Here is a 25,568-nt window from a genome sequence, read left to right as displayed (position 1 = left end):
GTTATTCTTTGCACAGTACGGCCTCTTTTCATCTGCTATATTGCGTTAGACGAATTTTCAAAAGCACCTTCTATGTCCAAATATGTGCCTCCAGCATAATTTTGGATTTCCACGGTTTCACTGTAGTTTTTTTGCCTACTTTGTAAGCATGCTGACGCGAAAGCAATAGTCGACCTTCAGCGCCTTCGATCTAATTTCATGATGTATAATCATTTTCATGCATTTTAGAAGGAAGGAGGAGAGGCTAATTGATTTAAAGGAGTGAATAGTTCTTCCTTCACAGGTCCAGATATGATCATTACCTTTGCAGATCGTCATGGTTCATGGATGCATACCATAGCTAGGCGCTCGCTTGTAAGTATAGATAAGTTCACTATAGATGTGTATTAAAACTTTCAATCCTTAAGCATAATCTTTCGTAATCTAACGTTAACTATGATGTTATTGCTTTTCTTTATTCAATATTTACTAAATTAAATTAAGTGAATAAATTGGCTGAGGCGTAAGATGCATTTAAAAAACTAACTGATGAGTTCTTTAAGGGGGTATTCAGGTCTAGACGCACGAATTTAAGGCATTTTTTAAACTAAGATAAAAAAAATGAAAAACATTTTTACCACACATTTTTATATGTTTTATTGACATTTGAATAATATAAAAAAATGCAAGAAAAAAACCCAAAATTGGTCGAGATACGGGCCGGTAGAGTCGGGGCTTCAACGGTGCGTCCTGGTTGACGTGATTTCAACCCTTGTAGAGACCTAAAACACAAAAAACAAGAAGATTCTTCATTAGTAAGGAGTCGTTATAGGGTTGACCATTTTCAAACAAAAAAAACATGGCGTCGACTTGAAAAAAAATTTTGACTCGATCTTTTCGACCTTTTCGAATTTTTTAAAAATACTTCAAATCAAACTTTTTGGAAATCCAAGGCAGACACGATAGAGCATTGTGTAAAGAAGATATACCAAATTTCAAAAAAAAAAATAGTAGTTTCGAGAAAAACGCGTTTTAAAGTTTAGGAGACAATTCGAGCAAACACGTCACCGGCTGTATCTCCGAAAATAAGTCGAATTTCGAAAAATCCGTTCAAGGTCATATTTTTGAAAGTCTAAACTTTCGAAATATGCAAAAAAAAAATCGATTTTTTTTAAATCCTAGACCAGAATACCCTCTCAATTAGATTGAATTCACGTTAGTAAAACAAAACAGAAAGAGTGAATATTTTTACCCGAATTATGACTGATTTCATTGATTCATCTTGTAATTTAAGGTGTAGGTACAATATTGGCCTATCGTTAGCCGAAAAAATGTTTACACAATTATGATGTAGTAAACAAAGTCATTCGGGAAATAAAACCAAAAAATACTTATCAATCCCAAAATAAAATTAGCTTCATAATTCTTCGAAAGAAGGCAACGGTTTTAATCTTTAAATAAAATATCACAAATAAAAGACATTTAGTTTTTGTTATTAGATTAATAACTTCAAAATAGTTATCATGAACGGGTTATATTAAGTTTGCCACAAAGTTTGTATCATCTATAAGGAAAAATATACAAATAATGAGCATGACGCGTTGAATCAATTTAGCCACCCGAAATTTTTGAGATATTTCGCAAGAATATGCTCATCTGTAGGAACGGTTGATCGATCAAAATTACATACTTTTTTGGAAGAGTGTGTTATTTAAAAAAATCTTCACCGAATTTGACATAGATTGTTGTCCTAGGCAACGGCAACTGCTACTAATCTGACTGATCAAAATCAAGTTCTTCTATGGATATTTTTATTTTTTGTGAAGGTTGTTCTGTCTTCGGTATAACCGCAGTTAACGTTTTGTTTTTTTTTTTTTCATTTATTTATAATGGCTTGGGAGTTCTTCTCGTAAAGAAAGCTGTCAGTTTCGAGTCGACACTAGTAGTATCTGCAAAAATACGCTGGCAAACACCGTTTCTCGCTTTTTCGACTTTAACTTCAATTTTTTTAGGTACTGTAAGAAGTAATGCATATAAACATGCAATCGCATGCAGGCCCTCGCAAGTTTCATGCATTGCATTTTTGAAAAATGCGTTTTGGGAAAGAGAAAGTAATTGAGGTACTTTGAACATTATTTGGAGCCGTTGCATTGATTCAGACGAATACAGACGGTTAGGCAAGACCACCGTGGTGTAAATTAGCCATGGCTAAAGTTAGTAAACGGCGCGTTTAAAGTAGAGCAGCGGTGAACGCAAACGAAACCGAAGTAACAGAAACCTAATGAACTCTTTACAGTTTAGGTTTTGGTTCCACATTTTAGGACACAAATCTAACCACAAACTATGGGAAAGGCATTCAATATGATCGAGGGAAATTGTGCAGTCATTTGCTCAGTGTTGATAATTAACGCTGCTTTAATTTGCTAATGAGTCTCGCACTGGAAGAAGTGAATGCCGAACAGCGAGCGGTAACGCCCGGCTACTAACATGAGCTTACATGCCACCAGTAGCTGCAGCTCAATAACTATCGACATGCATGGGATTACTGATAAAACAACAAAATGTGCTTAGGCGCATATTGGAAAGTGGTGCAGAAAAATTAAATTCGAAATATGAATTAAGAGAAAATTAAACGAAAGAAAAATTAAATGTATTTCTCGGGGTATAAAAGCGTCAGTCAGCACTGGCAAAAGCACAGTTCATTCAGGTCTATCGATCGTTAACACTTAAGCAAAGCTAAAGTACAAACCGTTTTCAGAAGCAATCACTCATAACTAGCTGCGGTACAATGGCCTTTAAGGTAAGCTTCGTTATCAAAGCGTTTTTTAAGCAGCTCCAAGGAAACCCAACAATTAATCGAATCCTTTTTTTCCAACAATTTAGTTTATCGCTGCATTCGCTTTCTGTTCTGCGCTGGTCGTAGTCAACGCCGCACCATATATACATCACGAAGAGAGTGGCGGACACGAGCACGAGGTACACAGCGGCGGCTCTAGTCACGCATCCATACACTTGGTCTCACATGACGATCATCATGATGAGCATGGACACGAACATGGTGATGGTCATGATTCGCATGCCGAGTACCATTTCAACTATGGTGTTAAGGATAAGAAAACCGGTGACTATAAGGAGCATAGCGAAAAACGTGATGGCCACAAAGTAACCGGACATTATGAGTTGATTGATGCCGATGGCCATAAGCGCACTGTCCACTACACAGCTGACAAGCATAGCGGTTTCCATGCCGTCGTACATCGCGAACCCACACACCATCATGTTGCCGATCACGGACACACCAGCTACTATGGCGGTTATGCCCATCTCGAGGAACATCATGGTAGTGAGCATGGTCATGAACATGGCCATGGACACGGTCATCATGGTCATGAGAGCGGTTTCTCGATCAAACAGGAGCATGGTGTGCCTTTCCATCACGAAGCTCATCATGAAAGTGGTCACGAGGGTGGTGGTGAAGGTGGCCAAGATGGTGGACACGGTTATGGTCATTAAGACTGCCTTTAGCTGGAACGTAGCATTTAGATGCAAAAATATTTGCGTTGCTCCAAGTTTGTTGTGTAATGAAAAACTACTGTTATGTGTATAAGTTTAATTTAAGAGTTTAGCAAAGCATTGAGTGTTTCTGTAAAACCAAAAATATCCTATTATTTTAGTTGAATTTTTCCTAATGTTAATAAAGCAATTTAAAAATCAAAGTTTCGATGTACTTTTTTCTTTCACAATTTTTTTAAAGACCTTTTCTTTTATTTTATTTCAACTTTAATTGCTTTGGGTAGTCAATTTAGATGCAACCTAACAACCGTCCGAAATATATCCCAAGGATACGACATAGAATTAAAGTCTGGAATTATAGTGAATCCCAGGTTGTTCAAGGAAAGTTTTTAAGCCGTTTGGAAAGTGAAATAAAACTTTTTCTTACCGAAATGTACTACCTTCATAACCTTATTTTTTATTACTTATAGATCATAAAACTTGTTTATAACCTTGGCAAATTCTAAACCCTGTTCTTCATTTATATAGGTTCGGTTAAACTGGTAGCCAATAAGCCACGCTTAGATCAGTTTTGCTCCTTTGGGAACTCTCTGCGGTCTCACTATCATCATATCATACCATGGGGACCTCAGATGCTTGCAGCGAAATCTTGCCAATGCGAAACAAAAACACAAGAGATGCTCCACTGTTTCCCTGGTGCCCTGCTCTAAACATTTCCTGTACTCTTCTCGATCTGTCAGCCCCATACCGCAGGCATATGCCGCCATTAGTTAGTGACCAGTTAGTATTCCGATAATTTTTCTACAGTCTCTTCTATCGAGTACCAATAGGAATTTTGTGTACATCCGATCTTGAACCCAGGTAGTTTGTTCGTTTTGATTTTCCTTCTAATGCTTCTGCCGAAGTCGTCATATAGACAATGCATGGGTTCCTAATGTTTATCTAGCTTTCGCGTGTTAGCCGCACACCATTCTTGGCAATCATAACCGCTATTTCGTTGATCTCGATGCCTTGGATGCCTGACACCCAGTACAAGTGAAATTGCTTACTTATAGCAAAGTTTATATAACTTCAGATCACCCTTTATTTAGTTGCTTACATACTAAATTAAGATTTTTAATATCATCTATCTATTTGTCTGTTGTCTGGTGGTTTTCGACGGCGGTACTGGTGCTGGTTATGTTAAGGTGATTTGCTAAATCAGTTGTGGATTAACTTCGAAATCTTCAAATGGCTAACTGCTATTTGGATTCCTTAACTAATTTATGTTCAAATTAATTAAATTAATTTGGATCGATTATACTCAATCTGTTTACTCGATGAAATCTGAAGTTACATCAAATTTACATACTTAGTCTCAGAACCATCAATTCCCAAATCAACACATCAAACGTGCCTTATAATATTAATTAGAAGTGTACTCGTAACTTTCAGAGAATAAGATCCTATCAATAACAAAATTTATGGCATTCTCTAACATTCAAATTAACTTAATTCCATTGCAATAAAATCCAAAAATATGGGCAAATTGCTCGGCAATGCCACCATATTGGAAGTGTTCTGAACAGCAAATTTACACAAATCCGAAGCTAAGCTACCACAAGTTACTTAACCAAGAAATTTTGGAAATGACGTCGCAGAGGAACATCGCCCGATCTCGGCGCAAACGCAGCACTCAACACTCCGGGAGATGGAGTGAGCGTACTATGCTTATCGCGCAGCGACTGTGCGTTATGACCCGTTGTCACAGCATCAGAAGACCAAGAGCGACGTATACTTGCGCCCGCCAGCAAATTACTGGGTGGGAGATATTGACTGGAGAGTGTGACCGTCAGCCACTGAGCAGATCTGCTAATTAACTGCTAACTAGCGATTCAATGTTCAATGTGCCAATGTTCACAAACAGAAGACACACACTTCCACTTATCTCACTCAACAAAGTTACTTTTATACCGATGATGTAGCGAAAAAGCATCTGCGAATTACACGAACATATGACGTTGAAAGAAATTCACTGATAACCGAGGTAGAACAGAGTTTCAAAGCAGCAACAATAAAAGTAAGCGGGTACCTGTATAACAAATTGAGACTGACGAATGGATGTAAAGTGAACAAGAAAAATAAGGGATCATCGGTTGAGTACATCAGGTACTGTTTTGTTTTTGTTTACAATACATAATGCCGGCTTGGTAGCGGTACATATAATGGAAATGCTGAGAGAAAACTAACAACCTCATTACTGACTCTTTTTGGTATTTTATATTTATGTGTTGTATTTGTTAATATTTTACTTTTATTTAATTATGTCTTACTGGACATTTCTGTAGTTAAGAAGCAGTAATTTCAACATTTCAAAGGCAGATTGAGAAAACTATGAATCTTATTACAATGTTGCCATGTGTCTTTGACAATATCATTAATAATTCCTCCACAAAAAAGTATGCTTCTGTTAAATTATTGTTTTCATTTCTTGGTTCCAGTTTATTTAGCAACGGTTTGGTGTATTTCAGAGAAATTAGTTAAAAATATTTAATGTAGACCACTTTGAATTGGTATAATTGTTTGTTATAAATTTTTTTTGATTGAGTACTTCTGTTTGTTTTGACAGTTGTTTGTGTGATTCGCAACTTTTTAAATGTAGTAAGTATATAAAATACCTGTATATTCGAAAGATTTGAAATATTTGTAAGTAGGTACCCGCTCGTCATATTCTTAACAAGATACTTGTTATTTAAAAATTCTATATCGAATAGAATCAATTGCCTTAAGGCTTAGTAAGCTCGAAACAATGTCGCCTAACTAGAAATCGGGACAATCTGGAAATGTTAAATAGGTATGCCAAATTATTTTCCTAAATTAACTCAGCGATAGACGTGAACGGGGGCTCAGAGATGTTTTGACCCGATTCAACCCATATGTAGCAGACAAACTTTTATCAGAAAATAATTCTCTCTGATTTTCAATTATACTACTATGAGCAAACAATAGTAAGACTGTCTTCATAATTCTAAAATTCTTAATTTATTCTTCAAAATCTATGCCGTCATCCTCACAGTAAAACCCTTGAAAATAAAAAAAAAACAAATTAATACACTTGTGCTAACGATTTTTCAAATCCTCGAAAAAGTGGTTAAAGTCAACTTCCGGAATAGCTTTCAATGCGCGCAGCTATGCACATTTAATGACTTCAATAGACTCAAAACGGTATCCACGGAGCGGTCATTTCATATTGCTGAATAGCCAGAAGTCACACGAAGCCAAATCAGTTGAATACGGTGGTTGTGGCACGATCTTAGTTGAAAACTTAGCGACAAATTCACGAAGAATCAATACAGTATGCGACGATGCATTATCGTGATGCAAAAACCAAGAGTCGTCGGCCCATAATTCCTGCCTCCTTTTGAGAATAGCTTCGCGCAAACAATGCATATCACTGAAATAATATTCCCTGTTGTCACATTGGTCGGCCGGAATGTTTCGGAGTGTATCACACATCGGTAATCGAAGAAAACTTTGAACATAACCTTGTTTTTTGACCTGCTTTGACGTGATAGTTTCAGCTTCGGCTCACCTTTGTCACGATATTCAGCCGATTGTTTGTCTATTTCGAGTCGAAAGCATAGATCCAAGCTACTCGTCGATTCCTATTTTATTGACCTGTTGATCATCAGTTGATGTTGATGGCCATCCTGGAAGTGATTCATCGAGAACGCGTTCTTTTTGTCTTTTGAACTGTGTATAAAGCGCTACAGAGCTCGTATCTGGCAATACTATACATCTTTGAATAGACGTTCACTAGCGCCGAAACGCTATTAGGGGATGGTACACTATCACTTCGAACTACGGAGGAATGGTTTCGGCGATTCAGAGCGGTGAAAACGACACCATGGATAAGCCAGCCGACGGAAGACCTGTGACGATGAATACCGATCAAAACATGGAAAACATCGAGTTAGACTGGCATGTGGCATCTCGTGACTTCGCCTAGAAGATGGGAGTTAAGTTGTCACCAAACCATTTTAACCATCTGTAGAAGGCTGGATACACAAAAAAGCTTGATGTTTTTGTGCCGCATTATTTGACGTAAAAAAACCTTCTGGACCGAATCAACGCCTGCGATATGCTGCTTAAACAAAAACGAACTCGACCCGTTTTTGAAGCGGATGGTGACTGGCGACGAAAAATGGATCATATACGACAAAACCAAGTGAAAATGGTCGTGGTCGAAGGTCGGTGAGTCGTCCCAAATAGTGACCAAGCCGGGATTGACGGCCAGGAGGGTTCTGCCCTGTGTTTTGGTGGGATTGTAAGGGAATCATCCACTATGAGCTGCTTCCATATGGCCAGTCGCTTAATTCTTCTATTTACTGCGAACAACTGGACCGCTTGAAGCAGGCGATCAACCAGAAGCGTCCAAAATTAGCCAACAGGAAAGGTGTAGTGTTCCACCAGGACAACCCTAGACCACACACTTCGTTGATGACTCGTCAGAATCTACGGGAGCTCGGATGAGAGGTTTTATCGCATCCACCATATAGCCCGGACAAACCGCCTAGTGATTATCACTTGTTCTTGTCCTTGGCGAACGCCCTTGTTGGTGTAAAGTTGAACTCAAAAGAGGCTTGTAAAAAGTGGCTATGCGAGTTCTTCGCAAATAAGAAGGGGGGCTTCTACGAGGGGTGGTGTTATGAAGTTGAGGTCTAGAAGGAAACAGATTGTCGAACGAAACGGCGCATATTTGAACAAAATCCGATCATTGTACACACTTTTTTAAAGCGTTCAATAAAGAGCAAAAAAGCGGAAGGGATATATTTGACAATCAAAATAAAAATATCATTCATATTTTAATATTTTAAATATTAAAAAACTTCACTCTAAGAGGAATAATTTTTATATATAGATATAAAGTTATTTTAGTATCATAACACGACTGGTTGAGCGAACGACCTTAAAGTCGTGTTATGTCGAAGCTACTTTTTCGAGTTTCTTAATAATTCGTACATTGATCGTGGACTGAAAATCAAATTGTTTCAGCTTCAATTATTTGGACCATAAACTGGAGAGGCACTTTCTTAATATTTTAATATGCAAAATGATAATTTTATCCGCATTGTAACATTGTGCGGTGCGAGTTCAGTGTTCCCTGAAAACAACAAAACTAAGATATATTCAGGTTCTTTTTACACCCTGGAATTTTCGAAGAGACTTTCAAAGACAACAAAATTCAATATGCAAATACATTAGCATACTCTGACTAAGCACGAAAAAATGCTAAAATAGTAAAACTCATATGTACAGTGAATATCGTTCGATGAACTAATTTGCACAGTTTCCATGTTCGCTGTTTGGTAGGCGTTGTCTTACCTGCAATTACCGAATAATTACATGGTCAGCGGCCTGAAGTACATTTGTTGGGCAATAGGAAAATGGTGCGAAATCGATCGAAACTAAAGTGAAAGAAAATATTTGGCATACAAAATGCTTTAGTATAAAAACACAGGTCAACTGGGAATTAGGCACAGTTCGCTCAGATCTATCACAGCTTGTAGTTAAGTTTGGAACAATGGCTTTTAAGGTAAGCTTAATTTGCACAACATCTCTTAATATGGTTATGAATATTTAATTGCTCCTTTTTGGTTAGGTTTTCGCTACCCTTTCACTTTGCCTCGCACTGGCAGTGGTTAATGCCTCGCCATATGGGCATCATGAACATGGTGGACACGGAGGACATGGTGGTCATGCTGGTCATGGTGGACTTGGTGGACATGGTAGACTTGGTGGTCACGGTGGTCATGAAGGGCATGGTCACAGTGCTTCCAGTCACGCTTCGGTGCATTTAGTCTCACATGACGATCATCATGATCATCACGGTCATCATGGAGGCGGCCACGAACATGGTGATGGCCATGATTCACATGCCGAGTACCATTTCAACTATGGTGTTAAGGACAAGAAGACGGGCGATTTCAAGGGGCAAAGCGAAAAACGTGATGGCCATAAAGTATCCGGACACTACGAGCTGATTGATGCCGATGGTCACAAGAGAACTGTCCACTATACAGCTGACAAGCATAGCGGTTTCCATGCCGTCGTACATCGTGAACCCACACACCATCATGTTGCTGATCACGGACACACTAGCTACTATGGCGGTCACGCTGAGGTCAAATCCCATGAAGGAGGCGATGATGGCGGTCACGGTCATGGACATGGATATGGTCATGAACACGGACATGGCCACCATTCTAGCGGTTTCTCCATCAAGCAAGAACATGGTGTTGCTATCCATCATCACGGTGGTCATGATAGTGGTCATGGCCATGGTGGTCATTAAGCTGTTATTTTCTACCTAATAATGTTATGGACTGATACTTGTTGATTTTTTGTAAAAAGTTTTATTGTTTTGTGACGCTTAACTAAAATTTTCATTAATACTTCATTTTATACTAATAAAGCATTTTAAAATATAAAAGGTTTCCATGTTTTCTAATATTTTAAGAAATAATAAATAAAATAGTCGAAGCCGAACCATAACCTCAAGTCCAAAATTTTGAATATCCGTAAACTATCGTAAACATCGGTCAATCTGTAAGGTATCTTAATAAAAGTATAGAGCGTATTTTTCCAGAAATAATATGTTTTGGTGCCAAAATGGATAATATCGGCTCAATATTGATATTAACTTAATAACGCATATATAAGTCATCATTTTCGATCCTTTTATTCAGACACTAAAATAATGCCAGCAGAACTGAAAGTTGACGAAAAAAACTCAAAAATCTGCGGCCGACGGGAAAATGTGTACATGAGAACTTGCGAAGAACACTGCAAGGTCTTAGTGTACATTCCTCTATTGGATACAATCGGCGAAGTTTTGAAGACGCGCTTTTCTTGAGAAGTACTGGATGGATTTCAATTTGCTGCTTTAGAAAAAGTATGTGCTTTGAAAACCAAATGGAAAATCTTATTGACTACTTGATAGAAAGATTCCAAAGTCTTTTGCATAATGACAAGATCGTGCGGCGTTTGGTGCCATTGAGAGCAGAAGCAAAAGTCAAAAGACAACTACCTACTGACTACTGCATTGGAAATATTGAAGAACTGCGATGTAGAAGACTTATACCCGATATATCATAGTTTTCTTCGTTTATTCTGCACACTTTCTGTGATGAATGTGAGCTCTGAACGCTGTGACTACAGTATTATACATTGCAATAAAGTATATCCATGTTTCAACCATGATATTAAACTGTATAAATACTACTATTTTTAATATATTGATCTTCACGTTTCCAGTAAATATGTATATCCCCCCTTAAAACCTATTTCTGGATCCGCCCCTGCTAATGTGGAATAGTATGTCGGTCAGTGTGCCTTTTTATAAAAATCCTTGAAAATATGCTTTCAAGTATATATGAGCATATTCAAAAGTTAATGCAACAAGTCCATACCCTTCTCTGCCCCAATACATCATATAGGTATGTACAGTCGACCTTTCTCCTGACTTGAAACCGCTTGGAATGATGAAATGTTTGATATTTTTAATGTAATTAATTGATTTATACAGTGAGAATTTTCAAAAAAATCTACTTTTTTTTAAATTATATTTTCTGAATGTATGTACATATACTTACGAATACACACAAAGTCAAAGAGGATCCAGTTCAGAGCTATACTGGTCACCGCAAAACGCATTTTTTAAAAGGAGCTGCCGGAGATCAGCTCAAGTTCCTTTCCAAATAAATGTTTTTAATTGCACTTAGTCTTAAAATACACTTAAAAGATACCATAATATGTATTAAAATTTTTTCAATAAATTTAGAAGTTTTCTCAGAAAACAATTCACTTTTGGCCCATAAGTGGATAATTTCTCCATAAAAAGTAAATGCTTTAGCGCTGAATGAAAGAAAATGGTCTAGATCGTGCTCTAAATAATATAATGGCCTCTGGTTGTCTGGGTAACTTTTCCCATTATATTCTGTATTGATTTTTAAATAAATATTTATGACACGAATCAAACCAAAAAGTAGAAGAGGAGAAAAAGTTTCTTTCACTTCCATGTTAAGGGGTTATATCCACTTGTAATTTTCAAAAAATTGATTTTTTTTTTCATTTTTTGAATGTACATATATTCAAGAATATTCTCTGAAAATTTCAAATCGATCCGACAATTAGTTTCGGAGATATGAGCGTATTACTAAGAACGTTTCCGAGCGTTCGAAAGTAGGCGGAGCACGTAAATCGTAAATCGTTCCCGAAACTTTAAACACGTTTATCTCAAAACCGTGTTTTCAGAGTCGGCTGAAGCAAATTTCTCCGAAACCGCCACTAAGCCGATCGGTTTGAAATTTTCACACGACACTCAGATATATTTTTTCAGGTAATGGATAGAAGGAATAAGAATTTTGGACAGATACAATTTCGATTTTTTAAGCCACTTTGAAGTCAAAATTTCTCATGAAAAACTGAATTTTTTTTTTGAACTGTCGCCATTTTGTCAAAAATCAAAATTTTGGACTAGACCTTCGATCATTACCTGTATTTATTTATCACAAAACTAAAATATTTTTGGTTTTCTTTTCAGATAATTTGGACCAGAGATATCTTGCTCACCGCCAAGCACCTTTTTTTGGACGTCTCTTCGCAGATCATCTACAGGATCTAGGAAATCCAATATTTTTTAAATAAACCGCTGATTTGTAAAGTACATTAAATTCTGTTTAAGTACATTTTTTTCATTAATGTATAAAATAAAATGCCTCTTTGGAAAAAATTCACAAAAAAACGCGTTTTTTCTGCCTCGCAAGTGGATATAACCCCTTAAAGGGTGTTGACTTATAGAGGCCATACACGGGCACACATGTGCGTTCGATCTGTGTGAAATCGTTTCCCCATACATGACACACAAATACATTTCGTTAATAATTTTAATATGTATTTATCACTTTTCGTTTGCCAAATTGCCAATTAATTTTTTATAAGATCAATAAATTCAGATACGAAATCTTTATTAAGGGGAGAGCCTGCTTTAGAAGCTTCAAACAATCGCTTAAATTTCTTTAAAAATTATCTAACAACAAACAAAGTTATAGATTGGAACTCGAAATATTGTCGAAGCTAGAAGGGAAATAGTGTCCGAGCGTCAGACAGATACATACAAGTACATATATGAGCGCTTGCGCAAAAAGCGATTTTACGATTATTCTTAATTGGCGGGCAAAGTTGGAATTGGGGCAAAGTTTATTATCTTTGGCATAAAACTATCTTCTATTAAAACTAAAAAAAACTAAGAAAAGTCAAATTTGAACATATTTTTAAACAAAATAAAGTATTTTTTTTGGAATTTTCTTAGTTTAACTAGAAGACAAGTTATTATCTGTTTGAATTTTTGTTCGTGATAAATGCATATGCGAGATGCATCGGGTAATTGCTTCCTAAAGGCAGAATATCAAAGATTTCGTATTCAAAAAATTTGTAAAAGATGTTCAAATATATGACTATAAAGCCTAGAAATTTCGCTTGAATCAATTATTTCTTTCTCTCCCAAAAAAATCCTCAAAAAAATCGATTTTTTGAAGCCCCTAAAGCAGTCTCTCCCCTTAACACTTGCAATTATCCGCGATCTTCACTGCTCGGCGACACGAGAGAAATGAGATATTGTGCGCTCACAACGACATACACGATAAACATGTTCGCGCACCGATCGTAAAAAATCAAATATTTTCGCGAACATGGATCGGTACGCGAACAAGCCCATACACGAGTAAACCGCATGTTTACACATACCGATCGAACGCACATGTGTGCCCGTGTATGGCCTCTATTAGACATGTGGTTTTCAACCAGAAATAAAACGAAACAAAACAATGTTATGGCAAATGACCTGGTGCTGGCTCTTAAAAATTCAGGGAAAAAATTAATGGTGGTTTGGGGGATGGTACTCTATCACTTCGAACGGCAGAGGAATGGTTTCGACAATTCAGAGCGGTTGAAAGCGACATCATGGATAAGCCAGCCGGCGGAAGACCTGTGACGACGAATACCGATCAAATCATAGAAAACATCGATTTAGACCGGCATGTGGCATCTCGTGACATCGCCCAGAAAATGGGAGTTAGTCAACAAACAATTTTAAACCATCTGCAGAAGGCTGGATACACAAAAAAGCTTGATGTTGAGATGCCGCATCATTTGACGCAAAAAAACCTTATGGGTCTAATCAACGCCTGCGATATGCTGTTGAAACGGAACGAACTCGACCCATTTTTGAAGTGACAATATCAAGTAAAAACGGTCATGGTCGAAAGCCGGTGAATCCATATAGCCCGCACATAGCGCCAAATGATTTCCACCTATTCCTGTCCATGGCGGATGCCCTTGTTGGTGTAAAGTTGAACTCAAAAGAGGCTTGTGAAAAGTGGCTGTCCGAGTTCTTCGCAAATAAGGAGGCGGTCTTCTACGAGGGGGGTATTACGAAGTTACCGTCTAGACGGAAACAGATTATCGAACGAAACGGCGCATCTGATCACCGTAACACTTTTTATAATGTACGAGTATTTAATAAAAAGCAAAAAAGCGGAAAACAGATATTTGACAACCTTATATGTGTCTCATACACTGTAACACCTTTCTGCGCGGAATGCGGGCAAATCATTTTACCTGCTTGATATCAAAACCTGAGGCGTTCAAATTAGATAATTCGTGAAATATCTAAATAGCATTAAATCAGTTGAAAATTATACTCTGTCACCGGCTATAAGCGGACAACCTGTGACGACAAACTATTTCAAAGAATTTAGTACAACTTTAAACCACTATATTTGTTCGATTAGAACTGAAATTGATTTGGCAAAAATGTTAACATTTAAATTAGCTGAACACACATCAAGCCTGTCGATTTAACCTGTTTTTAAAGGCGGTCAAATACAATAAACTTTGTCACTTAATGATTTTGTGTGGTCTCGTTTGGCATGCGTGCATATTTTAAAAATTAGTCAAATGCAAATTCGTAACCATATTTTGTCATAGAATGCCTTTCAGATTCAAATCAATGTTGTTTATAATCATGCTAACATCTACAAATCTGCAGTCAATATTTGCATAATGAGCTTATAAATAAATCTTACGAAGTTTTGGTTTTATTTCATTGAATCGATAACAAGGTGAGAGAATAAAAGATAACCGTTTAGCTTTAAAAAATAATAGAACAGTTGATTTCAGTAATTTAAAGCTAGAGAAATTACATTGGAAACGCTTAAAAGTAAAGTGGGCAATCGGCAACTGGAAACAGGCAATGAGACAAGAAAGAGCTCGCACATTTTTCACCAAAAATATTATCGAAATATGTTAATTCCAATTCATTTATAATCGTATATCAATATTAAACATATCTTATTGCTTATACAGTTTAGTGAGAGCATTAATTATTTACTTTTGTATAAGAAAAATTAATGAAACCCACACGGAATTAACTTAATTTACGAGTTTTTAAATCGGCACATGGCTGACAGCACACAAATGAATGGCTAACAAAAGCAACAATAACGCGAAATAAGGCGAACGACAATTCAGACAGAGAAATCTCGCATGTGGATGAGCTTAGCCGGATGGGGCGGCTTGCTTTGGCCCGCAACAGGTACTCCCAGCCAAGCACTCAGCTAACAATATAATGCAAATTTAATTTGAACAAATAAATTAAACAGCGAAATGAGTCTGAGCAGAATTAAAAATAATAATAATAATAATAAATGTATACCTACTTCAACTCAGACATATGAACACCAAAAAATATAACGTGCATATGGTATATATACAAACATCACAAATAATTTATCGTTAATTTGAGCGTTGTCGGACTATAAAACGAATCACAAATTAGACTGTCAAGTGGCGGTAAAATATTACATTATTAATTAAAGTGGCTAAACTTGAATATAACCCAGCATAAAAGGCGAAAGCGTATAAATATTTGGTAAGAGACGCAGTATGCGAGGTGGCGCTTTGTGCGCATGCGCGGCTACTGCATGAAGCGATAGCGTAATACGAACATGTATGTGTTTGTAGGCAAATAAGTATGATGGAGAAGGCGTCACAACACATTAGTGTGGTTATGAATTATTCAACTTCTGTATGCTGACAGTTAGGTATGTCGAAATTTGCAGTTATACAGCGAATGATCGATATTTAATCGAGGAAGAATGAATAATAAAAACGAAGGTGAATTATAAAATCAAAAAATGTACATACGTGTATTTTTATTATCAAGAGTGGAGACTTAAGCTTAGTTTACTTAAGTAATATAAAATTTTTTAAGTTTTTCATTAATTTAGACAGCCATATTAATCTAATTTGGGAATATTGAGGGTGAGATACAACTTCGCCAGGTTCACCTAACGTGTTTCTGCCACGTCGAAAGTATTCTACCGCAGTTTAGAACACGAAAAAACGTTAGCTTTGGCGGCACTGAAGCTAATATACCCTTCACAAGTGCATTTCTTTTAGTACTATGTGTTCGGTTTGTATAGAGCTATATGCTATAGTAACCCGATCTGAACAATTTTTTCGGAGAGTAAATTTGCCTCAGAAAATGATATAAACCAAATTATGTGAATATATCTTGTCAAATGCGAAAGCTTTCCATACAAGAACTTGATTCCGATCGTTCAGTTTGTATGGCAGCTTATGCTTTAGTTAACCGATCTGAACAATTTCTTCGGAGATTACATTGTTGCCTTAGAAAGTAACCTGTGCCAACTTTTGTGAAGATACATTGTCAAATGTGAAAGTTTTCCATACAAGAACTTGATTCCGATCGTTCAGTTTGTATGGCAGCTATATGTTATAGTGGTCCGATATCGACATTTCCGACAAATGAGAAGCTTCTTGAAGAGAAAATGACGTTTGCAAAATTTCAAGACGATATTTTAAAAACTGAATTGAAAAAACCAAATATACATACAGAAAATTCAGAAAGTTTCAGCCTCTTCTTAATATTAGGGGCTAACAAGAGATGTAGAAGCTTGAAATCACCTCCGAATACTATGAGATTTTTAATGGTAGAAATTTTGTTATTTAGCCGCTAGTAAAAAATAATTTCTCGATATTGGTAGGAAACTGGGGTCCAACCAAAGTTCCTTAGTGAGAATTGTTAAAAACAATCAAAGATTTATCATAATTTTTTTATCTTGAAACATTAATATTTTTAAATATGTTTTGAGGTAATTTTAGCTCTTGTTTAACTACTGCGAACAACTTATGTTACTAATGATTCTCCAGCTTTAACCAATGTGCTACGTGTTTCCATAAATCGTACGGTTAATCCATCAAGCGGTTTGCACATCTCTCTAGCTCTGCGTCATATTGCTCATGCGTAGATATGTATCTGTTTATATGTATCCGTAAAAGATTTGTACGTGTCTACGTTTGCTCGGACGTCCGTCAATCATCTGGTATGTGGCTTGTCAAACGGTTGCTAACAAATGGCGAAATCAAACACTCGGCCTCTTGACACAATGTCCATCAGTCATTTTGTTTGCTAATCACATGTTGTAAAAAATTGTACATACGCTTATAAAATGCATTGCTCTATGTATAAATACATACATATAAGTCGAATATTGTTGTTATTGGCACTCTACACAGTCATAGCATTTGTTGTTGATCTGACTATTTTTACAATATTTTGCCATAGATAACTTGATACGAGACTCTTTAGTTCGAGAGAGAGCTGTCAAAACTCGCATTTTTTATAACATTTGCCAATGATGCCACTGCTGAAAAAAAATAGATTTGGTATATAAAAATTAGTATACAAACAACACTAAATTAAAACACTTTAAAAATGCATACATCTATATGCTAAAATGCAAATCATTAATTAGATTTACATAAACATTTATTCTTGCCAAAGATGTTCGCACAGTTTCATTTCACATGTAATTTCCTCAAGTAATTATAGCGCTGCTCTTCTGGCAACCCGCCTTTTTGACGTAAATAAGCTGAAAATTGGCGTCACCCTGATTGTGTTTTGTTGCCAACTCAAAAAACAGATCAGGGTGCAATGCCAGCTGACAAGCGAGAGAGCAAGAAAAGAGATTCTGATCAATTTATCTATGATTTTGCCGCTTAATAGACATTCGTTTTGTCCATAATTCAGGCGGCATACTGACATGTTAAGCTGTGCTAAGCCGCCACTTAGCACAGTTTGAGAAAAAAATACAAACACAACAACATACAGCCACATTTATGTGTGCATTTGTTGGTATGCTTCTCTTCCTCGCCGGTCAATTCGTCTCAACTTTAAGTTGCTTATGCCATATAACGTACTTTTCTTCACTCACTTCATCTTTATTTGCTCATTCGTCTACTAGTCGCTGCCAGCAGTATACTACTTATATATCATATATGTATGTATGTACATAAATATGTATGTAGGTAAGTGCGCAAGAAACTTAAAAATTAGCCACCATTAGGCCGCATATCAATCACAACGTCTTATTTGACAAATGATTGATGCCTTTCTGCTGATTTCGTCATGCACATACACAAACGCACGTTTAAGCCCGTATATTTTTGAACATACATATTTTGAAAGGCATAATGCGCAATCTAAATCATTTTTTGCTTCGTTCGCGTGCTTTGCGTATATTTATTTTGTAATTTAGTTTAACATTTTATTGATAATTTGCGTTTAAATATTATTCACGCTACAATTTTCGCTAAATTCATTTCAATTTGGAAGCTAATAAGTGTTGCTGAGAGTTTTGATGGCTTAAGCCTTAAGGTCATTTCTCTCAGAGCCAGTCTATAAGACATATGTACAGCTGTGTTCACGAAAATAGTAGTGCCGGTGGCTACTAACTATTTAACAGTCAAATCACATGATAAGAAGAATATTCGATTAGAAAGCTATAAAAAACCTAATTTTTAATTAATGTATGATATATTTACTGTTTTATCTACCATACATTTTTTTTAGTTTACATATAGTTATTAAATTAAAATAAAATTGAAAAATTATGCTGTTCAAGAAAATAGTAGTGGCTATTAAAAAAGACGATAAAACTAAGAATATGAAAGTAACAGTAAATATTTTATATTTAATATGTTTCCTAAGGTCTAATATTTTGTTGTAAATCCGTTGTTGTTTATAACAGCTAGGCATCGGCGTGGCATGGATTCAATAAGATCCTTACAACGCTTCATAGAGGTTTGAGCCCATGCTTCCTTAAACACTTGCCAAAGCTCTGTGTTTTACGATGGTTTTGCTGTTGCTACGCTTCTCTTGACATCGTCAACAACATAAGTTTTCGATGTGCATTTAGATCCGAGATTGTGCTGGCCATGGTATCAAGTAGCAATTTTTCAGATTGCAGACCACTGATTAGCTAGTTTGATCGTATGTTTAGGATCATTATCCTGCTGCTGAAATGGTCTCATTTTAACGACATTTTCCAATTAGCATACGGTAGCATTACATCTTTCAATGTATTGCGCGACGCAGAACTTAAATATCCACTGCTTGTTCCATAATGCCATTGATCAAAGAGATTGGACCATCGCCAGCATACGAGAAACAAGCCCACACCATAGTCTTTAGCCCACCATACTTAACAGTCTTGGTGGTATACCTTGGGTGGTTTTCCGTGTTTGGGGGACAACGAACACACTGCCTGGAGCCTATACCACCAAAAAAAAAAACAATTTTTATCTCATCCGTAAATAAAATGTTGTGCTACTTTTGGACGGGCCAATACATATGGTCTTTCGCAATCTTTTATTCTTGACGTGCTTCTTCGTCAAAAGGGGTACTTTTCTCGGACTCCTTGCATGTAAATTAGCTTCTATTAGCCTTCGGCTAACTGTAACAGTACTGACCAGTAGATTCAATTCATTTTAATTATTTTTGACGACGGCTAAGGCTTTGCTTTGCTCTATCGCACAATTCGTCGGTCCTTCAGAAATGTAGTCTTGCGCTTACCACCACGAGTTTCCGGCTTAATAGTATGATGACTAGCATTAAATATCATCGGAGCAGTGCAACCAATCATTTCTTCGTTTTATTTATATGTTTTGCCCTGATCTCTCAAGTTACCAATTAACTCTCGCTTTTTGATTGAGCAATGCTTTTTTCAACCCACTAAACAATAAATAAAGAGCGGTTTCAATAAATTTATATCACACAATTACTATATTATTTTAGTACACTTTCTGATGTCAGTTAAAATTAAAAAAAAAATTTTTTTTAATTTTTTTCAACTATTCCCGTCAAGCACTACTATTTTAATGAACAAGAGATTTTTGGTGCAAATATCGAAATATATCATAAAGATAGCAAATCAAAATAAAAATAACGGCATTTTGGTGTTTTTTTGTTAACAATATTCTGTTCTACGAAAGTATTGTAGAAATGTTCAATTTGCAAGATTGGATTGATTGGCACTTCATCGTGGACTTCGCTCAAGTCGCTTCTTCACTTTCCGAACGATCTCACGTGACGTGGCAGTCTTTTGATGACCACCTCCATGGCATTTTGCGATGCTACCAGTATCATTGTACGAGTGATAGTGCGATAAGCAAAAACTTTATTCACATTAAGGTGTTTGAGCTCACGAACAATTGCTGGCTGCGATTTTTCAGCTAAATATAAAGCAATCAAACTATTACGTTTGAATTCCATCGCTGATCACTTTTTTGAGTTCACTTTTGGCGAAACGCTTTTGTACACTTGTGAACAATACTCCGAACTGTCATTCAGCAAATTTATAAACAGATGATTTCAGTGCGACAGCTGCGCGAGTACCGGACCCTTATAAGTTCATTAGTTTTTATTACTACAAGCCTGATGGAAACATAAAATATATGAGTAAAAACAAAAGAAGAAAAAACGTTAACTTCGGCTGCACATTTCACAGGAGCATATAGTGGTCCGATCTGAAGAATGTGGTCGGAGCTTGTAACAAAAACTTAGATGACAATCTATGCCAAGTTTCGTGACGATAACTTGTCAATTAAAAAAAGTGCTTCATACAAGAAGAAGAGTTTGGTCTTCTCCACTCATTGTTACATAGTTAAGTTTTTAAACCGCCATGGTTATTTTGTCGTAAGGTTAAACCATTATAAGTATTTACAATTAAAATTTATTAACCACACTAAAGTAGTTTAAATATCTAAATATTGTTGTATATGTATTGATTATATATTATTTATATATTTCAAAATTAGGAACAGATCGTCAGTACAAACACTTTGCACATATTGCGTCCCCGCTATAGTGCTGCAGATTTACCTACAGCGGCGGCAATAATTTACACCCAACTTTATGTGGGCAAATAAATCTACTTGCGCACTATTTTACATATTGCAGTTGTACTATTTAAGTAGACAGCCATAAATAAATTCGTTGCACATGTACGAAACATACATATGTATACGCAGGAATATATACATACATACCTACATATGTATATGTGCATAAATTTACAAGTGCGCATGTGTGTGCATAAAGGTATAAATTTAACTGGCCATTTATTATATTTTTTATGTGAATTATTGCGTAGCATAGCAAACCTAGATTGGCAGGGTGACCGAAGCAGGCAGAGGAGGCAGGCCTATCGCGTTATATAGTGGTAGCAGCAACGCATTTAATCGCTTAAACAAATAAGTAGCAATGGAAACAACAAATATACATACATACATATAACTATGGTACAACAATAATTTTCTACTAGGCAAATGTGACAAACGGGGCAACAACGCCAACAACAACATAGCCGGCTAGCAGCTGCAACCAACGCTATTGGCAATGGGCCGCAAGTCGCATGGAGTGCGCTGCTGCTATGTTGGGTTTGGTTGACAGGGTATTGCGTTGTTCGTTGTTGTTGTTGTTGTTGTTGGTATCATCGTCTCTCAATGGCACTGTAAATTATGTTTTATTATGCAATAAAGTCACCCATAAAAATGTTGCAATAAATTAAATTAACTACTAAAATTGCAGATTTCATTCATTCGGTCGCTCATTCGTTTGTTTGTATGTTCATTCGAAGTTCTGTCGCTTATGTATATACGTACTTATGTCGATTGTGGTAATGGTTGTTGCTTTTTAATTTATTACTATATTTTTGCAATATATGTATAGGAATATGCTCTGCAATTTGGTAGCCATAGCCTATCCATAATGGTGGTTTTGACGCAGCTGCTATTCTGGCCACGCGCTCACACCGAAGTACATATATGAATGTTCATATATACATACATACATATGTACATAACAGCATAAATATTCGCGGATATTGTCAGTGCATAACCCTCAATAGCTTCTTGACACTTTCACGATTGCTTCCTTCTGCCAATATTACTGAAAATAGTCGCGTTTAAGTTGTGCCGGATTGAATTTGCATTTGACCCCACTTTAGAGAAGAAAACCTCTTTTTACACTAGTTATATGTATAACCAGTTTAATATATTTTATTATTAATATATTCGTTTAACAAATCTTCGGCAATGTTTTGGATTTACAGATTCAGTTCTGCCCCTAAACAAGGAGATGGATTTAATATTCCTGAGAGACAATTCGGATTAGTTATAAAAGAGTCATACGTCAGTTATATTTCGAGATTCGAAAACAAAAAAATGCTAATCATCGAAAATTGATTTGTTGTTTTTCAAGGTATTTCCTTTTAAGATCTAACTCGAATGCGGTTGAACCAATTTTCGAAGCACTTGTGTCACTTTGATTGAGGATTCTCCAAAACAAGCCTTTTGAATGCTGAGGCGGTTGAGCCTTTTCAGGTGTCGAAAAACCGTTAACCTCTTAGTTAATTTTTTACGAACGGGAAAAAAAATAAGTAATTTGCACCGAGTCGGGGTTATACGGAAGTTGACTCAACAAATCCATGTTTTGAGTACTCATAAATGCAGTTGTTTAAGTCGATGTGTGAAATCTCGCATTGTTTTAATGAATGAGTGAATCGCCTGCGGTGGTTTGTTTTTCTGATTTTTTAAAAGATAACTCGCAAAGAAAATATAATGTTCTGCTGGTATGACGAATCCAGTTTTTCGCCAAAAAGAGACAACTTTTCCGCTTGTCTTATAACACCCATATATTCGAATACTGTTTACTTTCGGGCTCACACGCGTAAAGCCACGGTTCATCACCTGTTATTTCCAAGCACCGCCATCGTATTTTTCAACATTTCTCTCGTCCAATCAAGGGAAATTTTTCCTTTTCTCATATTCTCTAGTCACTTTAGAGTAGGTAAATAACTGTAAAATTGTGATAAGCACACTATCCATGGAATAAAGTTAGAGGATAGTGTTAGGAAGCTAATATTTCGTTCTAAAAAACTTCTCAGACAGTTTTGTGAGTTCTTGTCTCAGCGTCAAAATTAAACTCGAACTCGGCTAGCATTTTCCAAGTGGAAGTACTGGACATAGAGAAGGCCTGCGAAGCTCTATTGAATAACTACGAGAGGATACATAAAGCCACAATATACACAGATAGGCAGGCGGCTCTCCTGGCCTTGGCATTGCCATGACTAATTTTAGCATAACAAGCTCCAAACTAAGACCTTGAGGTTTTGAAATGAGTTCTTGGTTTTCCAACTAAATTGCGGTTTTACATTTCCGCTACTTTTTCAATATAATTGTTTTGTGTATTTTATTTCAAATTCCTTGTGGTTTTTTTTAGTTAATTGTAAAAAATTATTAAAACTTTTGTGATCTCGGCTTTTAGCAACTTTTATAGCTCAAAATTTTACATTATATGAATACATATTTTGTTAGGTTATGCTGGCACATCTTACTCTTAGTGTTCTTATATAGGACCACCTGACAGAGTGTTATGTGCCCGGGTAGCTCAGTCGGTAGAGCATTGGACTTTTAATCCAAGGGTCCAGGGTTCAAGTCCCTGCTCGGGCGATAATAATTTTTTACAGTTTATTTACGTAACTAATTTCAATAAATTCAAGCTGGCTGAACAAACTTGATCTGTGTTCCCGGCCACAGAAACATTTTCGGCAACTAAAAAGCAGACAGAGGCAGGAGTTTTTTCAAACGAATTCGAGGCAGAATTAATACCAAGACCGCTAGGATCGATCAGGAGAGAGCGCAATATACAATTTTAACAATTAGCAAATAACAGATAGAAAAATACAACAAAATACAATGTAACTATTCAGATATGGCCAAAATATGACAAGAAAAGAATTAACGACTTATTAAATAGGTCCAGGAAAAGTATCTTCAGACTAAATGCTACCAAAGTAGGGCATTAGCTATTTGGGGAAAAAGCGTTCAAAGTGGGTATGCCATACAATAACATCTGCCGAGGCTGCGAACTAGCAAGGAATAAGGATAAAATTTTCCCTTTTTCTCTATGAATATCCAGCCCTATCGCATATCCGACAAAAAACACTTGGAATCCATCAAGCACCCAACCTTGAATGGATGTCTACAAAAGGCATATCGGACATTAGTAGCTTAATCGACACCACAAAATGGTTTGAACTAGAAGATGAAATGTGATAGCAATTATAAAGAGGTCTTAGGACTAGTGCTTAAAAATGGTACAGCTAGTGCTAATAAATACCGAAGCATAACAGACCTGCACTCCTAACTATCTACCTAAGGTTTTTTCACTTATTGTTTTACTTATTTTAGTATTTTGATGTCAAAGGTGCACCACGCTCTGAAAGACCAACTGTCGAAAATATCGAAAAAATAGTGCAAATTATCGAGTCCAAATTTCATGTGAGACTACAAGGTGCGTTCCAAAGTAAACAGGAATCTAGCGCCCCTGGTGGTGGCATCTACATATATGTCGACTGATGCGTTAGAATCTGCTATCTTTATCGGTTATCCACTGAGAATTCCATGAGATTTCATCGATTGGAAGTGAAGTTATTTTATTTTAAGTGTCAGTATGTTTGTGTTATCGGTGCGAAAATGAGCCTCGAACAAAGAGTCAACATTAAATTTTGTTTTAAAATTAGTAAAACTTTTACCGAAACGTTTCAATTGATGAAATAAGTTTATGGCAATGATTGCATATCCCGCGGAAAAGTGCACGAGTGGTTACAACGTTTTCAAAGTGGTCGTGGGGGCATAAATGACGATCAATATGTGATCACTGGAGCAAATTCCATCGGAACTGTGCGTGAATTCATCAAAAATCAGCCGAAATCATCATCGAAATTCATGGAAATGGAATTGAACATCTCTAAAACATCGATTTATCGCATCTTGACCAAACATTTGGGCTTACGAAAAGTGTATGCACGGTTTGTTCCACACAAATTGACTGACGACCAAAAATTGCTCAGATTCTAACATTCGAAGGACGATTATTTGACCAAAAATCCTCCCCGTATTCACCTGATACGGCACCGTATGACTTTTTCTTTTTCGGAAAAATGCATTTGGTCATGAAAGGAAAGCGTTATTCAGACGTAAAGGCCATTCAAAAGGCTTGCACCGGCATACTGGCGGCCATACCGGCCGACGAGCTAAAACATTCGGTCCACATGCTTTTGGACCGTGTAAAAAGCTGTATTGAAGCAGGAAGAGACTATTTTGATTAAAATAAATTGATTTTGCCGAAAAAAACATTTGTTCTGTTATTTTTTAGTCCTGTTTACTTTGGAAGATTTCTTGTAATTCGATTGTCCAAGAGCTAAACATGACACAAGAAACTCCACTGATGATTCAAAACAAAATGATATATTTCTGAAGCTGATGATTACTTAAGATGAAAAGTGGGTCTCTTACAGCAACGCCAATGGAAAACGGTCGTGACTGAAATGCCAGCCCGAAAGGTGAGCAATCCAGGGTTGGCTGTAATGGAATCTGCTAGGTCGCCAGGTCAGACTCATAAAAAAAGGCTCATCAGATTCCCTGAGCTTCTTAGTTAAGAAAGATGACCTTTAATTTTGTGAAAAAAAAACAAGGAACATTTACTCTCGCAACTTTCAAAGTTCAAGGATCAAAGATGTTTGTAAAACCTAATATTAAACATGTGGAAGTATTTCCCTGATTTCATCAATTTTAGCCAAATTTCTTTAAAATATCTTATATATGCA

At 36.5% G+C, this 25,568-nt stretch overlaps 2 protein-coding genes and 1 non-coding gene across 3 annotated transcripts; all 3 read left to right on the top strand.

Annotated features, from left to right (window-relative positions):
* The first annotated feature begins 2,632 nt into the window (after window positions 1–2,632).
* Window positions 2,633–3,689, top strand: LOC105232150 (histidine-rich glycoprotein). The gene is made up of 2 exons (XM_011213767.4): window positions 2,633–2,779; window positions 2,863–3,689. The coding sequence occupies exons 1-2, from the start codon at window positions 2,768–2,770 to the stop codon at window positions 3,490–3,492; spliced, it is 642 nt and encodes a 213-aa protein (XP_011212069.1). The 5' UTR covers window positions 2,633–2,767; the 3' UTR covers window positions 3,493–3,689.
* Window positions 3,690–8,992: 5,303 nt separating this feature from the next.
* Window positions 8,993–9,951, top strand: LOC105232141 (histidine-rich glycoprotein). Its single transcript, XM_029553198.2, has 2 exons — window positions 8,993–9,067; window positions 9,134–9,951. Exons 1-2 carry the CDS (start codon window positions 9,056–9,058, stop codon window positions 9,824–9,826), a joined length of 705 nt encoding a protein of 234 aa, XP_029409058.2. The 5' UTR covers window positions 8,993–9,055; the 3' UTR covers window positions 9,827–9,951.
* A 13,385-nt stretch (window positions 9,952–23,336) lies between these two features.
* On the top strand, window positions 23,337–23,409 carry Trnak-uuu (transfer RNA lysine (anticodon UUU)). Its single transcript has one exon. It is a non-coding gene; the product is annotated as a tRNA-Lys (tRNA).
* Window positions 23,410–25,568: the final 2,159 nt, after the last annotated feature.

Source organism: Bactrocera dorsalis, chromosome 1 (genome assembly GCF_023373825.1).
Source record: "Bactrocera dorsalis isolate Fly_Bdor chromosome 1, ASM2337382v1, whole genome shotgun sequence".
In the NCBI taxonomy this organism is placed as follows: domain Eukaryota; kingdom Metazoa; phylum Arthropoda; class Insecta; order Diptera; family Tephritidae; genus Bactrocera; species Bactrocera dorsalis.
Note: the sequence above shows the minus strand (reverse complement) of the source record. Positions and strands in the feature narration are given on the sequence as shown.